General features: G+C 39.5%; 1 protein-coding gene across 4 annotated transcripts in view; it reads right to left on the bottom strand.

Annotated features, from left to right (window-relative positions):
* Positions 1-644: 644 nt before the first annotated feature.
* Adamts6 (ADAM metallopeptidase with thrombospondin type 1 motif 6) overlaps positions 645-16,454 on the bottom strand; it is a 209,633-nt gene continuing 193,823 nt past the window's right edge. For all 4 annotated transcript variants that reach the window (XM_085830867.1, XM_085830868.1, XM_021180030.3 and 1 more), the window contains 2 exons: positions 13,716-13,872; positions 645-3,759 (listed from right to left, as the gene is read on the bottom strand). In XM_085830867.1, coding sequence (XP_085686993.1) covers positions 3,650-3,759; positions 13,716-13,872 — 267 coding nt within the window. In that variant the 3' untranslated portion in view covers positions 645-3,649. The remainder of the gene's footprint in view (positions 3,760-13,715; positions 13,873-16,454) is intronic.

Here is a 16,454-nt window from a genome sequence, read left to right on the forward strand (position 1 = left end):
ACAAGTGTTGGTAGAGTGAGACATCATCATGTTCAGTCATCCATGTCTCCTTAGTTAACAGATCAAGGTATTACTCTGAAAACATTAAAGAGGGTTCTATGTTTCTCAATTATCTTTGGTCTAAGAGGGGCTGTCTGAAGATGAAAAAGTGTGCCTGCCTATCGTGTTTCTATGCACCCAGTGGAATCATCCTAGAAAACTCTGTCTAGTGTCAGTTCACTGTTCAGTTTTCTTTCCATGGCGAAGCACCTTGTATCTTTAATAAAATGAATAATTTATGGGGGGCGGCAGGGAATGAATGGAAGATAGAAATGTCCACAAGTAGAACGAAGGTGTGGCAGTGGCCATGGATTCCTTTCCAGCTTTAGTGTACTGGTGGGTGGCTAGCTATTCTGCAGGGGAAGCCCAGTGGAAAAGCTGAAGCCCTTGCATTTATTAGAGCTACGACAGTCAGATAGATGCAATCCCCGAGGACATGATTAAGATCACAGCAAACACCTCCATCAGGCAGTGCCTGAGTAATGTACGGATGGTGCCCTCAGGGACAGGCTCTGGCTGCTACAAGATCAAGGCAAGCATTTCAGGAAACAGACAATTTCATCCGCATTATTTTTACAAGCTGACGTTTTTATTATTTACTGAATTATCTATGTTAAAAAACATCTGTGCCTGGTATGAAATTTCACTCCATCAAGTGTTACAATGACTTTCATTTTCATTACAAGCAGGAGAATGAATAAAGGACAGGTGTTAGGAAACATGGCAATAAATTAGAATATAATTTACAAAAGCAAAAATAGTAACAGTGTACCACATTAATACCGAGTATAAAATAATAAGCAACAAGCAATCACAATAATACAAAGGTAATTTTGTTCTGTATTATTAACGATACCTATAAGACATTCACTCAAATACATAAATTCCTAATGAAATGGACTATTGGGAAATCATACCTGCCTTTAGGGGTTCAATCATTTGGGTATATTTGACATTCCTATTTTGGTAGGCTTTTATACCCGTGGCAGACACTGCTCCTAGCCATGGGTACCCTGGTACCCTAAGTAGTCAATATAGCTCACAACATTTGGAGTGCCTGCCAGGGCAGCCCAGCCTCCGATGCTGATCCCATTGTTACCACGGAGGCCAGAGATGGCTGCAGTAGCAGTGGCATTGTAATGTGTTATGGAAGATGCTCTTCATTTTGTGTAACCTGCTCGGGTTTAAATTCAGGGTCTACTTTGAGAATGTTGAATCCTGTTAAACCATGCTTTGTTTCCCCATGGAAGGCTGTGCTCCCCTCAGCAGTAGCCTGTCCACTGTGCCAATGCACTTCCTGGAGAGAGAGCATAGGCTGATCTCTTACCATAGCAGTAGCAGAGGCAGGCACTGCACAGTACCTGGGGGTGGGGGTGGGGGTGGGGAGTCAGCCCTTGCGATGTTAGCTTCCAAGTGAGGTAAATACAGCTTTTTACAAGTATTGTAGGACATCTTCTTGGAATATAAGCATGGTTTAATATTAATGTTGGTACAAAAAATTAGGTCTGGATAGCAAGCCTATTGTAAACTGCCTCAGCGATCACCCAGTCTTCCTATATTTTACCAGGGCACATTAGCACCAAGTTAACTGTCCTTTGAAAAGGACCAAGGGAATTCAAGTCTGGGCCAGGCTCCCATGTGTTGCCTTCCTTTAGTGGAATGGCTGGGATGGCACTTAGGCTGGTCTTCTCAGGGCAGTCAGATGGAGGGCTTGGCCAGATGTTTTGTATCACTGATAGCCTCCTCTGGAGAACTTAGGGGATGATACTGAGAAAGAAGCAGGGAATGAGATATGGCTGGTCACACTGGAGTGTGGGCTAACATCCAGGCCACCTGTACATAGCAAGCAAGAAGCTGAGGAGGCCTTTGGTGACAGCCTTCCTAAGGTCACCACATAGGTGACACACCAAAATCTATCTTCAGAGCACAGTGGTAGATAAGTGAGACATGCTCTTAAATGAAAATATTTTCTTTGTTACCAAGTAGCCATTTAGTTTGTGTTTTCGATGATGCTGTGTGTATGGGGCACATACATGAAGGACTAAGGAGGTGTGCTTGACACAAAGCACACTCACCAACAACCTACTACAAGCTACAAGTGTTCAAGTACGAAGTATTAACATAAACAAGAACCCTTAGAAAATCTAGTTGTTGAATCTTTTGATGGCCACTTGTGAAGCGTGAAGGTGGGAAGGCCTAAGCTAGTCATTTCAGTTCAGTCAGGTATGCTTTTTAGAACCTGACTCGCCTAGGAAACCAGGTTTCACATTTAACTGCCATTTAGAATATCTATAAAAATTATGTGGTCAAGTGACTTCTAAACTTATAGTTTGTGATCTTTCTTCATGGAGCTTTTCTTCTTTGGTTGTTATCCTTCCCTACTTTAAAACTCACAGAAACAGCACATTTATATGCAAGCAAACTCACCTGTTCCCCCACTCAGGAATGTCTGCACACACACACACACACACATACACACACACACACACACACACACACACACACATATACACTTGCTCTCATATAAATAAATGCCCTTCTACCATATCAAAGAAGGGACATCTGGAACCCATCGTACTGTCAGCAAATGGAAAAAGGGCCTGCCTGGCTGTTGCTAAGCCAGCTTATCTTTCGCATGGCACCATCTCCATAAGCTCAGCATGCATGCAACAGCCCAGCAGGGCAGAAGCTGATCTGTGGCTCATGGGGATGTAAACACGAAGGAGTCTGGGTGACTCAAATAAGGCATCCCACTGATGGCTGCAAAGGGCCTGCTGCTTCAGTCTCTGCCATACCTTAGGTCTGGCTTCTGCATGAAATTGAAATGTTTTTCTCTTAAAGTTTTAATGGAAATCTCAGCCTCCCTTGCACAATGGCAAGTTGGCCACAGACTCTTAGCACTGAGTTTATAGACTTGCACAGCTGCAGCAATTGCTGCGCGGCTTCAAACCAAGCCCCTCACTGTTTAATAGAGTTTATACATGGCTCACAGCAGTGCTCAGAACAGGGGCTATTCCTAAAGAAACTGAGTGGGATAAAGAAAAATACTACACACTTTCATTACTTTTGATTTATAATTGTTTCTTAAATTACAGTTTAAAGCCCATTTTATAATTTAAATCGTGGTGCTATCGTGGGGTGATAAAGAGTAGTAAATATTGTTAAGCTGTGACTTAAGAATTCTGAATCTCTTCTACTTTCATAGTTAACCAAGTCATAATCACTACATTTTAAACAGTCTTAAATACAAATGGATTCAGTGTCATCGCTAAGTCCATAATAAAAATTATCTTAATGGTCCAAGGAGGTAAACAGGCTATTAGATTTACTCGAAAGAACACAAACGATCCACAGTAAGCGAGTTTCCTGTGTTGTTTGGATCTCTCAGATCTGGCATTCCCTCCTGATACTGTGTCCAGCACTTTGGATCAATAAATCCCACTTCACAGAAGTTAAAATAATATTGAAATCCTGTCAGCTGGGGCTGACCAGTGGTTACATTTTCCACAGGGTAATGCTTCTGTAAGGACGTCCATCCACCCTCTGGGTGGCTCTCTTTGATGGACGCATTTCCACGATGAAATGACAGGACTCTCTGGCTTTCTGCGGGTCAGTGTCCTTGGCAGGTCTTACAACACATCTGTCTGAAGTATGCTCGACTGCAGAACTTGAACTTCAGCACCAGTGGGCAATAAGCCACTTTGTTCACATCTTTGCACTCTAACAAATGGAGGCAGAAAGTGGGAAACAATTAGAGTCACATAAACAAGCTGATAAGCCTGCCCAGCTAACAGGGACGCCACTGGCTGATCTACCTTCATGTGTATGTTCCTGTGACTTAAAAAAAAAAAAAAAAAGATTTTGTTTTTATTTTTAAGCACACTGTCTGGAACAGCCTACCAGAAACATTCTTTTGGTATATTTTAACACAATTTTTAAAAAATGCAAGGCTTTTCTTCCAGACTTTTATAAGTGTGGTGCATGCCCACTGTGTCTTGAAAGAATTACCATTTGCTGGGATGAGTGATCACTTTAGACATCTTGGACACATGAGTCATTTTTCTTACAGTGCTTTTATTGCTTCTTTCTCAAGGGTTATTTTATTCAACGTGTAAGGTTATCCAGAATCAAACATGAGTTACATTGTTTGATACCGAAGTCCACACATCTCTCAGTAATACTGCATGCAAAGGATGGCAGACAGTCAGTGGTCTGGACCCAGCAGCGCCACTACCAGAAGGAGGGCTATGAGGGGCTGGCCTCCCAGGACAGCAGTCTGTGGGCTTTGGAAACGTAGAAATGTCTTTTTTTTTTCCAATTTGGAAGTGAGCTATGGCCTTCTTTGCTCCTGTGTGTATTTTCTCAGCAGTTTTAGAGTGGCCACAGCTGCAGTATGCAGCTCTTGCAACCAGAAGGTGAATGAGTCTTTCCCTCACCTCCCATGGGGACTGAGCACTTTGACAGGAGCCACACATTCCTCTTCATCAGTACAACCCATTACTGCAAAGGTGACTCCTCTCTAGTATTATAGTTATTTCATTTGGGGGTTTAAAATTATTTGGGAACACAGTAATTAAATTTTCACATTCCTTCACCGGATTATACTGAAGTATCCTGAGAAACTACTTAAGGCAATTCAGACTCCTGCATTTTAAACAGTGCAAAAGTTGAAAGATGTAAGGAGGGGCATGAAGACGTCACATTTAAACTTGCACTGAGAAAGGAAATCAGACGACAGTGCACCCTCTTCTGCAGCGTGGAGAGCGGTAAGTGGAGGAGACAGAAGTGCTGTTGCTGTCACTGGTAATTAGGGATTAGTGTTCTTCTTGCCTGATTTTAGGAAGGAAGCAAGGATGAATGGTAACCTTCTCAATGAAGATACATATTTCAATTACTGCTGAGAAAATATTGCCCCCAGAGACACAAATCAGCTTGGAGACCAAAGAGAGAGCAATATTCTTTGGGTTACAACTTTATTGGAAGAATCATGACTCCATTTTTGGAAGATATGTTAGATCTGGAAAATTGAGTTGAGCAAAATGTGAGTAAATACAGACATTTTAACCCTTTGATTTCAACTTTGTCAACAGATTTTTAAAATGTATAATGAATAATATGGAATATTTATAAATTCTTCTTTTTCTACCCACCCAAATATAAATAGTGGAGGATTTTTCCATGGGTAGGTGCTGGACTCTAGACTGCAAGTGAAGGCCATAAACTATATCTAGTCTACAGGGGTGGGATGCAAGTGGGTATTAGCTCGGGTGTTCTTCCCTAAACTTCTGAATACCCTTGTTAAGTTAATTCTCAATTAAGTTGGAAGCAGAAAATCATCACGTCCTAGAAGCAGGGTCAAGCTTAGAGAGGTAGGAGCTGATTGCAAGTGAGCACACAAGGAAAGGAAGGCGTGAAACCAGCGAGGCTGCAGTGAACTCTGGCTCAGCCTCTTCTAACGTTCGCAACTCTAAAGCTCAGAAAGGAAGACCAGAAGAAGCCCTGCTTACTTGGAAAAGCATACATGAGGTGATGCATACAACGAGAAGCCTAGGCCAAGGTATCCAGCTCAGTAACTCACAGCTGCCTCTGACAACACCCGTCACACATCATTACTCTGAGATCTGTCAGATGAGCACAGGCTGCCAGGAAGGTCTACACATTTATGCAGACAGAGAATTAACAAAAAACTATTAAACAGTGTAGGCAGACCATGGGGCCAGCAGCCAGCAGCTAGGAAAGACGTGGGCAAGCTCTGAAGATGGCTGAGACTCAGATAGCAGACCTTGATGCGATACCAGGGATAGACAGAACATTGCTGCAGTGTGGAGCTCCTACACAGGGCCCTGTGGAAGATCCAGTTCCTACTCTTTGGTTTTGCCTTCTAGGAACTGTTGTGACTAGAAAAATCAGTTCATTACACATTTGGATTCATGAAAGCATATTCACCCAAGCTCAGCCACAGCTAGTCTTTTATTTGCTCAGTCTTTTAACTCCACAAGAGCTTAATTTAGTAACAGCATTAAGCAGTGTAATTTATCAAGCACTTCCTTTACGTCAGGCATAACCTTAGGCAGTTTTATATTCAATCCTTTTAAGTGTGTGGAACGTCAGCTTTCCATAGACAGCAAAGCTTAAGCTTAGGAAGATTGTGGGACCCATGCTGGGTCATAGAGCTGGGTCACTATAAAGACTGAGGTCAGACCTCACCTTTGTCTGACTGCAAAGGCACTCTTGTTTTGGCAGCATTCTTGGCACTGAAATGAAAATGTAGGTCTCTATTCAAGCTGACACGGGGATAGGCCAGGCTGTGGGGTATCATGGCCAGGTCTTATAACTTTTGAGAGTTTGATCTATCTTCTTAGAGAAGGGAAGAGATGTTTGGGAGAAAAGAAAGATGTTTCTAGGTCCCAGACATTCTGAGTAGACTGAATTAGTCCTAACCTTTTCTCATTGTAGTTACATTAGTAAGCGTTTGATGATTGATATAAAAAGTTTTAAAGCCCAATTATTATAGAAAGCTGAATAGAATCTTCAAAATACTAAACTAGGATTAAAGATACTGGTGATTTTCTACATCAGCACTGACATTCTAATTTAGTAAGCGAGGGCTGCCTGTCTTTAGTAAGCGACACACTGCTGACATATTTGAGAGGTCTTAATTATAAAACTTAGCTCCTTACTAGTCTGCCTCATTCTCAAAATATGTTAAAATTATGAAATAGTTTGTCTTATAATCATGAGCTAATCTATCATACAGCTAAGTTGTAGTTTAAAATAGTTTTCACTGTGTATTCATTGTACAGATTGTGCTACACAAGATCATCTTCATGTAGCAATGCCCTGTGCCTTTAACACACACTCTGTTCTCTCCCCTCCTTATACTACCCTCTTCTGTTAGTCCCCTTTACTTTCCTAGAAAGTTTTGCATCTATGTTCATGACATATAATATAAATGATTTTATTTATTTATTTAAAATGTATAATCCACAAGTGAGAGAAAACATGATATTAGTCTATTAGCTTAATTCACTTACTGTGGTTATTTTTGGTTGCATCCATTTTCCTGCACATAAGTTTGTTCTTCTTTATATTTTTTAAAAAATATTTTATTATCTATTCCTCTGCTGTTGGAGACCTAGGTTGAGTCCATACTTAGCTATTGTGAGTTTCTGCATTAAACGTAGATGTACAAGTCTTGCTGTGATATGTTGACTATGACTCCTTTGGTTAAATACCCAGGAGTGGTATAGCTGGAAATGTAAACTATTTATACCAGCTATTATGGAAGTGAGTTTGGAGGTTCCTCTTTAAAAAAAATCTACCATATGACCTGACTATATCACAGAAAGGCAGACTTTTGTGGAAAAAAAATCACATTTTTCCACTGAAGTAAAAAAAAAAAAATCACAACAGAAATATGTTTTAGTTTCTGAATGATCTTCAATGCTCTAGTGAAAGTATTAAAATAGATTCTTCAGGTTTAGTGGAGGGCATAGTGCTTTCTGTATTTGGTCTGTTTAAAGATTTGGTCTCTACTATCATATTTTCTTTATTACAGGCAGATGTGCTAGCACTGGGCCACTCTTCTGTGGCCTTTTGGCAGTGAAGGTCATAGAGTTTAAGATGAGAGCATCTGATTATGTCTTCTCTATCATCAAGTCCTGGCTAAGTGTGCTCTTGGGAGGAAAGCATTCTTTCTATTGTTTTTGAACTCTGGAGTCCTCACCATGTAGACATTAGGAAACATTTTGTCTCACCTCTTTTATACCCTACTCTACCCCTGGAGATGAACTGCCACACAGTATTAAAGGAGGAAGAACCTAGGCAGAGCTCACAAACTATTTCCATACAAGCACATTAGAACTGTAACTAACCCGCCACACACGCTGGAAATAGACTTTGGTAGCTTTAAGTAATAAAATTAGATAAGCTACTTCGTAAGAAATATATAAACATTCTTTTCGTTGACGTGCTAATGAGTTTCTCTCAGGGGTTTTACATTAATCTTTCAAAACTTTGACCTAGAAGATATGCTTTCAAAATTAAACAGAGGCTATGGATTTAGGATGCACTTGGATTCAGAGTCATTACAACATTAAAGCTTGATTTGGTCCACCTGTAAGCTCCTTGTAAGATTCACAAGAGTACAGTAAATGGAGCTATAAGTTGAGCATCTAAGATTTATCTTTTGGATTAAAAAACCATGATCAGCTTTGATAACTTGTCCATGGCAATGGAGAGCCACCAAGAAATGGGAGAGCTAAAAGATTCATAGGCATGCAGTTCAGGAGGTGGTGTCTGCGTACTTTCCACCTAAAACCATACCAGAGCCCTTGACACTTGATGCATTTGGGCAGTAAGGGATGGATTAACAAGCCCTGAAGCAAGGTGCTATCAGTTACCACTCTGGTTTCAGGTTAATGTAGACGATTGCTCTCTGTTTTGCTTCCCTCCCTCTTCTCTCTCCCCCTCAGTCGTATCCCCGGGATGCCACTCACATTCAAGATGGTGTAATCCCAACTCAAATGACAGGACTATGCATGGAATGCCAAGTGGAATAGGAGCTCCTTGAAGTGATGAAGGAAAACAGAAACCCTGGTCTTCCTTATCTCCTTTAAATTGAAGTCTTCGAACCACCTTTCTTGTTCTTCTTACTGATTTTCATATATCTGATTCCATATTAAGGACTAAATTCTGTAACTATGTGTTTTATAAATTTTGTTAGGAGATTTGTGGAGCCGGTTAGACTTTCTCAGAGAAGTGTGTCTGAGGGAAACTGAGACCCAGCAAAGTCACCAGGTGACATCTCAAGCTGGTAGACCAATGTGTACTACCCACAGCTTTCTGGCTTAATTACTAGCTCATGGCACACCATGAATCTGCCAGAAACAAATACTACATGACAGAGTGCCTTGTGCTACTGAGAAGCTAAAAAGATTCCCCATAGAAACTTGAGGAAACATGAAACTGCATGGACAATGAATAAAATGGCATTTGGAGATAGAGTTTCAGGTGAGCTTGAATGGGCGAGACCCAACTGTCACATGCACTTGAAAAACGTGTATTTTAAATGCAGTGGTACCCAGTCTGTGTATAATTCACTCTTGGCAGTGATGTGGTGTTACACTCACAGTGGCAGCCTGTCAGGCCTGTCAGGGGCCTGCCTATGAAGTTTTAACCTTTCACTGAAGGCTTTCAGAAACGAAAGAACAAAAGCAGATGTTGGACACAGCAAACTGCACTGGCCTGTATCTTTTCCCCACTTTAATGTCTTGATGCTCTGCTTCTGGTTTTTCTCTTATTGTCTCTGGCTGGCTTAAACTTCCCTCCATTTGTAAAATTTCTGTGTGTTTATTTTTTTTTATCTTACTTCAATTCAATTATGGCTGCACATACTTGCCTGAGCCAGGGACATCCCACATCCCAGCATCTTCTTGGTAAACTGTTGGCAAACCAGTGCCCAGACCCTGTTCACTGTGCAGTGAATGCTCTGTTCATTCATTACACTCCCTGGGTACTTGAAATGCTTCTTTATGTCTCTGCTGAAATACTGCTCACCATGGCAGCCAGCACATCACCATCCCTACTAAATTACGCTTCCTTTGTGGACAGAACTTTGTGGTATCCCTAGTCTTGGTGTCTGGCAAAGTAAATGGATTAATGGCAGGATGAATGGAGTATGTTCTCTAAAAAACACTGTCTATAGTTATGTACCGTCTGCTGAGCTCACCAGGCTCCAGTGGATAGTTCCAAACCCACGGTTACACATATGGCCTTGATTAATCTCAGCGGGCCACAAAACAAAACAAATAGACATGAATGTGAGAGAGATTGTGGGGGAAGGGAACAAGCAGAGGTGTAGGGAGGTGGAAATGAGAGAAGACAGTGTGCAAGGTGTATATATGTGAAATTGTAAACAAAATAAGCAAACAAGACCCCCCAAATTCCAATCACCTTGAAGGATGAATTATATCTAAAATAAAGCAAATTTACTAAACTGTTAATGCAATAGATGATGAGTGTTCACTGAAGAAGTCTTTCAATTTTATTGTGTATTTGAAACTTTATTATTTTTATATAAAAAAATTGAGTAGGTGTGTGTCCATTAACTAAGTCTCAGTAGTTAAAACAATTCCCAAGGTTTTAACTACAGACCATTTTATTCTCAGCACTCTGAAGGCAGGGCTGCATTTTAGATCCTGAGAGAGCTCCCCTAACCTGCTCTGTAGTGGCAGAACTAAACTGCCTTCCATCAGCCTCTCCATGGGAGTCAAGAGAGCCTGACTCTTCTGATAGCTTTATTCTTTCAACTATGCATTATTAACTAGAAACTGGACCTTCAGATTTTTCCTAAGAAGTCCATCTTACTTCTTCAATTTGATCCCCAAAACTAAGTCATTATGTTTGTGTAAAAACCCTCCCTTGCCATCTGCATATCCATTTTCTCTGTTGGAGACAACTTATGATTTGGGTCAAATACTGCTTTCTGAGTTCACCTTGGACTTCTCCAACAATACAGTACAGCTGGCTCCCAGACCACTTAGCCTGTGGAGGACGCCTGATCCAAAAGGTCAAAGTCACTGATTTTCATTTGGAGCTTCCTTAGAACTCACAGAAACAGCCTCACACGGCACATCTACCTTTTTTTTTTAAATTAAAAAAAAAAAAAGCTGGAAGTGGAGGCATACTCCTAGAATTCTAGTTTGGAAGACGGAGGCAGAAAGATCATTAATAATACCAGGCCAGCATGGGTTATATAGAAAAACACTTTCTCAGTAAAAATGAATAGCATGTAAGTATAGAGAAAATTAACATGCTTCAAAGCTGCCAAATCTGGGTTCAAATCCTGCCTTGTGTGTCTACTACTTCCTAGACTTGTAATCTGGGCAGATTACCATCAGATTCATAATCTGGGCTAATTACCATCAGACTTGTAATGTGAGCCAATTACCATTGCTCCTTTGTGCCCATGCTGAGGCACAGGTCCCAGTCTTTTTGCTTTTGTTTTCATCAGCAAAAATATGTCACAGAAGATTATTATAAGAATTGTATGACATTATACAGATATAGAATACAGAAAGATTAGATATGTATATATGTGTGTATATGTACACACACACACACACACACACATACATATATATATATATATATATACTCAAGTAGAATTAAAGGATCAAATATACAGAGTAGTTTAATGGATTAGTTATATCTTCTTTCCCATTTAACCTTGCATCTTCCAATTCTGAAGTAGAAGAAAAACCTCCTAAACCTAAAAGATAGGTTGCTAATAACTTATCATGAATGAAAGTTGTTTGCTCGTCTGATAGAAGAGAGATGCTTTCATTGAGATCACTTAAAAGACATGTATTTTCAAGAAAAACAGCTTCTGTTTGCTATACAGTTTGAATTATTTTCAAGACATGAAAGATACATTTCTAGGATACACCTTATTATAGGAACAGGAACAAAAGTAGATGGTATTTAGAGCTATAGGTTTGCAAATTAAAATTACAATTTTAAATTAATGTGGGACATGGCTACGCCATCATTAAAATGTAACACACATTACAACAAATGCATTATGTGGAGTCTTAGGTAACAAACAGGCCATGCCAAAGATGGCAAGCTCTCTGTACACACTCCACAAGATGACCATGCTTCTCCAAGTAAAACCCTAATGAAACTTTAAAACCATAAACACAGTTTAAGGACATTCTTAAAATTGGATAGAGCAACCTAATAGGAACTCTTTTGAAGAGGCTTTATAAACATTTCATTTTCATTAGAAAATTATTGGACTTTGTAATTTTTTGTTCCTTTTTGTTTGTTTTAAGAGCAGAACTAGGTCTCTTTATATAATTCAATTCCATGATTTCAGATGCTGTTGGTGAGCCTGTGCATATATTTTATATAAGAAGAAAGCTTGAAATTCCTGACTATGCTATATTATTTTAATATTCTGGATAGTTTTGGAAAATCTCATATATAGTACCATTCAAGATATTTTGAATGATGCCTACATGGATGAAGTACTTTTACTTAAATGAAAGATAAAATTCAGGATTTTGGCCAGCATCTGCTGTTAATAAAAGGATTTCTCAGTGTATAAGAAAAAGAAAGAAATTTCAAAGTATAAAGACCCGTGCCCTCCTTTCTTAGCCTTCATAGAGTAATTTTTTTTTACTTCTCTACAATGAGAAACTGGTATTTAAAACACACAGTTTTATTTATAATAGCCAGAAGCTGGAAAGAACCCAGATGCCCCTCAACAGAGGAATGGATACAGAAAATGTGGTACATTTACACAATGGAGTACTACTCAGCTATTAAAAAGAATGAATTTATGAAATTCCTAGGCAAATGGATGGACCTGGAGGGCATCATCCTGAGTGAGGTAATCCAATCACAAAAGAACTCGCACAATATGTACTCACTGATATTAGCCCAGAAACTTAGAATACCCAAGATATAAGATACAATTTGCTAAACACATGAAACTCAAGAAGAACAAAGACTAAAGTGTGGACACTTTGCCCCTTCTTATAATTGGGAACAAAACACCCATGGAAGGAGTTATAGAGACAAAGTTTGGAGCTGAGACGAAAGGATGGACCATCTAGAGACTGCCATATCCGGGGATCCATCCCATAATCAGCTTCCAAACGCTGACACCATTGCATACACTAGCAAGATTTTGCTGAAAGGACCCAGATATAGCTGTCTCTTGTGAGACTATTCCAGGGCCTAGCAAACACAGAAGTGGATGCTCACAGTCATCTATTGGATGGATCACAGGGCCCCCAATGGAGGAGCTAGAGAAAGCAACCAAGGAGCTAAAGGGATCTGCAACCCTATAGGTGGAACAACAATATGAACTAACCAGTACCCCCCAGAGCTTGTGTCTCTAGCTGCATATGTATCAGAAGATGGCCTAGTCAGCCATCACTGGAAAGAGAGGCCCATTGGTCATGCAAACTTTATATGCCTCAGTACAGGGGAATGCCAGGGCCAAGAAGTGGGAGTGGGGGAGTGGGGGAGTGGGGGTGGGGTGGGGTGGAGCGTGTGGGGGACTTTTGGGATAGCATTGGAAATGTAAATGAAATAAATACCTAATAAAAACAATAAAAAAAAAACAACACACAGCTTTAAACATATGCTTTCTTTATATGTATCACAAGAACTGTTTTTTGTTTTTTGTTCTTGTTTTTCTTTTGTTTTCTGGTGTTTTGAGACAGGGTCTCTCTACAGAGTGCTGCTTGTCTTGGAACTCACTGTTTAGATCAACCTCAAACTCACAGGGTTTGCCTCCTGAATGCTGTGATAAAAGGCATGTGTCACCATGTCTTGCTTACAAGTTTGGACTCATTGTAGAAAGCATTTCCAGAGTTCTGGCAAAGGTCAACCAGAATGCTAAGTTAGATATGACCTTAGAGATAGCCACTTTGACATGTCATTTTAAAGACATGTAAATTTCTCTCCAGATGTTGAGTGACTTAGTGTTAAACATATAATGAAACAATCAGGATAAAACAGGTTTCCTGGTTATAGGCAGGTCATATAACAGCTTTCATGAACTCTTGGTACATACTGTACCCTAACTGTGAGTCAGGGGACTCTTCCAAGGCTGGGGCAGTAGAGGAGAGTCACATAGTCAAACTCTTTGGGGTACTCACCTTCAGTACTGGAGAGAGGGGTGCTATCACATTTGCTGTCACACTGCTGCATGGATGGAGGCCGGACAGTTTCTGGACAGTCAACAGACGCCTGTCCAGTATAGGAAAGGCACTGGACAGTTCGCATTTGTTGTCCAAGACCACACTGAGCAGAGCACTAAATTCAAAGATATTGAAAAAAAATACTGATTGTCACTGCTTATCAGATAAAAAAAACATTATTTTAATTATTATACATATTAACTTTTAAAGACCCTATGTAATCTTTATTGAGAGGCATATGACTTGTTCATTTTACTATGGAATTGGTTTCAAAACTCAAGAATTGAATTATTTTAGAAAACAGAAGACATGTAGTAAGTACTCAGAAGATAAGGGATAACTATTCCAAACAAGTGTGGCAGAATTAAGAAGAAAGTAAGGAGGACATCTCATAGAAGAAGTGAAGCAGGGATGCATGGGGTCATTCAGTGAGCAAAGTTCTTAAGCCACAAGCCTGGTGACCTGAGTTCTATCTTTGGAATCTGCATAAAGGAGAGAACTGACTCCAGGGAGTCGTCCTAGGACTTCTACATGCTCATTGTGGCACATGTCTGTGCATGTACACATCACACACACACACACACACACACACACACACACACACACACACTGCATGCTAATATGAATACTAATTTAAAAAAGAGTTTGTGTAATACCATGAATTTTCTAAGGAATTATCAGCCACATACACCTTAGAGATAGTCTGTATTAGCCTGTATTAGCCAGTGAGTATACTTTTCTCTTTCCAGCTACATGAAGCTAATTAAGTACCTGGTTTAGCATACAATTCCTAACACTGTGTCTGTATAGAACCTTCAATAGTGTAATGTCAATTATGTACAATTAAACTCTGAGTGAAGATTCTGTTAATAATAAAATATTAGCGGTGGAATGCCTAATCTTATCAAGCATATGCCACTTGAGAATTTGTGAGTTAAACTAAGTGATTCTGTAGAGATGCAAATCTTTGGTTATTTTATGATCACACTTCCTCCCATAGGGCTGGACACAGAGCAAAGTGTCTATTTATAATGTATGAATACTGACCATTTTCCAGGAAAAACACAAAGTTCCACAAGAACTGGCTACCTAAAAATCTACTCCATTCTTTTGTGTGTGTGTGTGTTATATGTGTGTTGTACAGTATATGTGTACGTATACACATATGTATGTGCATGTACATGTTAATGCTGGAAGTTAATGTTGGACATCTTCCTCAGTAGTTCTCTACCTTATTTTATGACTCAGTATCTTTCACTGAACCTGGAGCTCATGGAGTCAGCTAGTAACAAGAATCATCCTGTCTTCCTTTTCAGTGTTGAGGTTACAGACACATACTACTACATGTGGCTTTTTTACATGGGTGCTGGGGATTAGCACTTAGGCTCTCATGCTTACACAGCAAGCAATTTACCTACTGAGCCACTTCACCAGCCATTAGCAATTACTTTCTGTGATATTATTATTACTAAAGAGAGTCACAGTATATAGTACAGGCTGGCCTTGATCTCAAGAACCTCCTGCCTTAGTCTCCCAAATGCTGACATTATGGATATGAGTGACCACGCACAGCTGCATACTATTTTTTTTAATGTGGCTTAACAGATTTCCTCTTTGATATTTAGAAGAACAATGAATAATTTCCCTACTACATAAAATATACCAATTTGGTGTTCTTTAAATAAACTTGGTAGAAGTTTTTTACTTGATAGAATTGTACTCATTTATCATGAATGGTCTGACACTTTGAAATATGAATATATTTGTGTGTGTGTGTGTGTAGATTGTATAATGGCTAAATTTTGTTAATTAATACAGGCATTATAGTTATTTTTGTGACTTTTTAAATATAATTGAACATGGCTGGTAGCAAGATGGCACAAATTAGCTACATATATAAGGAATGAAGGAAAGAATGAAAATAGGAAGTGGACCAGCAAAAAGTCTCAGTGGGTAAGGAGGGCACCACCAAAGTGATGGCCTGCATTTCACTCCCAGAAACCCCATAACTTACAACAAATAAGTGATTTTTTTATTATTAAAAAAGAAAAATACAAATTGAAGCATAAAATAGTTTGATATATATAAGATACATGTCAATAGGCCTATGTATTATTTCCTAATTCACAATACACATCAGAGAAAAGTAATTTGAAGTATAAGTATTATTAATTTTTTATCTTATTGACCCCATGGGTATTTGAATTAAGTCCCTAAAAGCTTCATTGTAAGGTTAGGAGGAATTGTATGCTTTATGAGTGGAAAAGCTAAAAGCTAAGACATTGGTATTAACTGATTTATTACTAACTTAGCTGAGAACTAGGGCTCCAGTGCTGTGGCTTCTTTACTTTCTACTTATTGAGTCTACTTGACATTGAACTTGAAATGCTAGGATCGAAAGAACAGGTGAACCTGGGATTCATGGGGTTTGAATGGTAGTGCATACCTATAACCCCTGTTAGTAACAGGGATCCCTGTTTGAGACAGGAGGATCGTGAGTTTGAAGCCAGCATGGCATATCAAAGTTTTGGCCCTTTATAATAAACTCTCAAATAATAATAGGAACAATAATAATGCTAGAAATAGAGTAGAATAATTACAGATGTGGAGAAATGTGGCTAAGTGGGGATGTGTCCACAGCTGGTCTCAACGGCTTATGTAGTCTCATAGGTAGATCTCATACTTAGGATTTCTATG

Source organism: Mus caroli, unplaced genomic scaffold, assembly GCF_978045245.1.
Source record: "Mus caroli unplaced genomic scaffold, Mus_caroli_1 scaffold_15, whole genome shotgun sequence".
Classification (NCBI taxonomy): domain Eukaryota; kingdom Metazoa; phylum Chordata; class Mammalia; order Rodentia; family Muridae; genus Mus; species Mus caroli.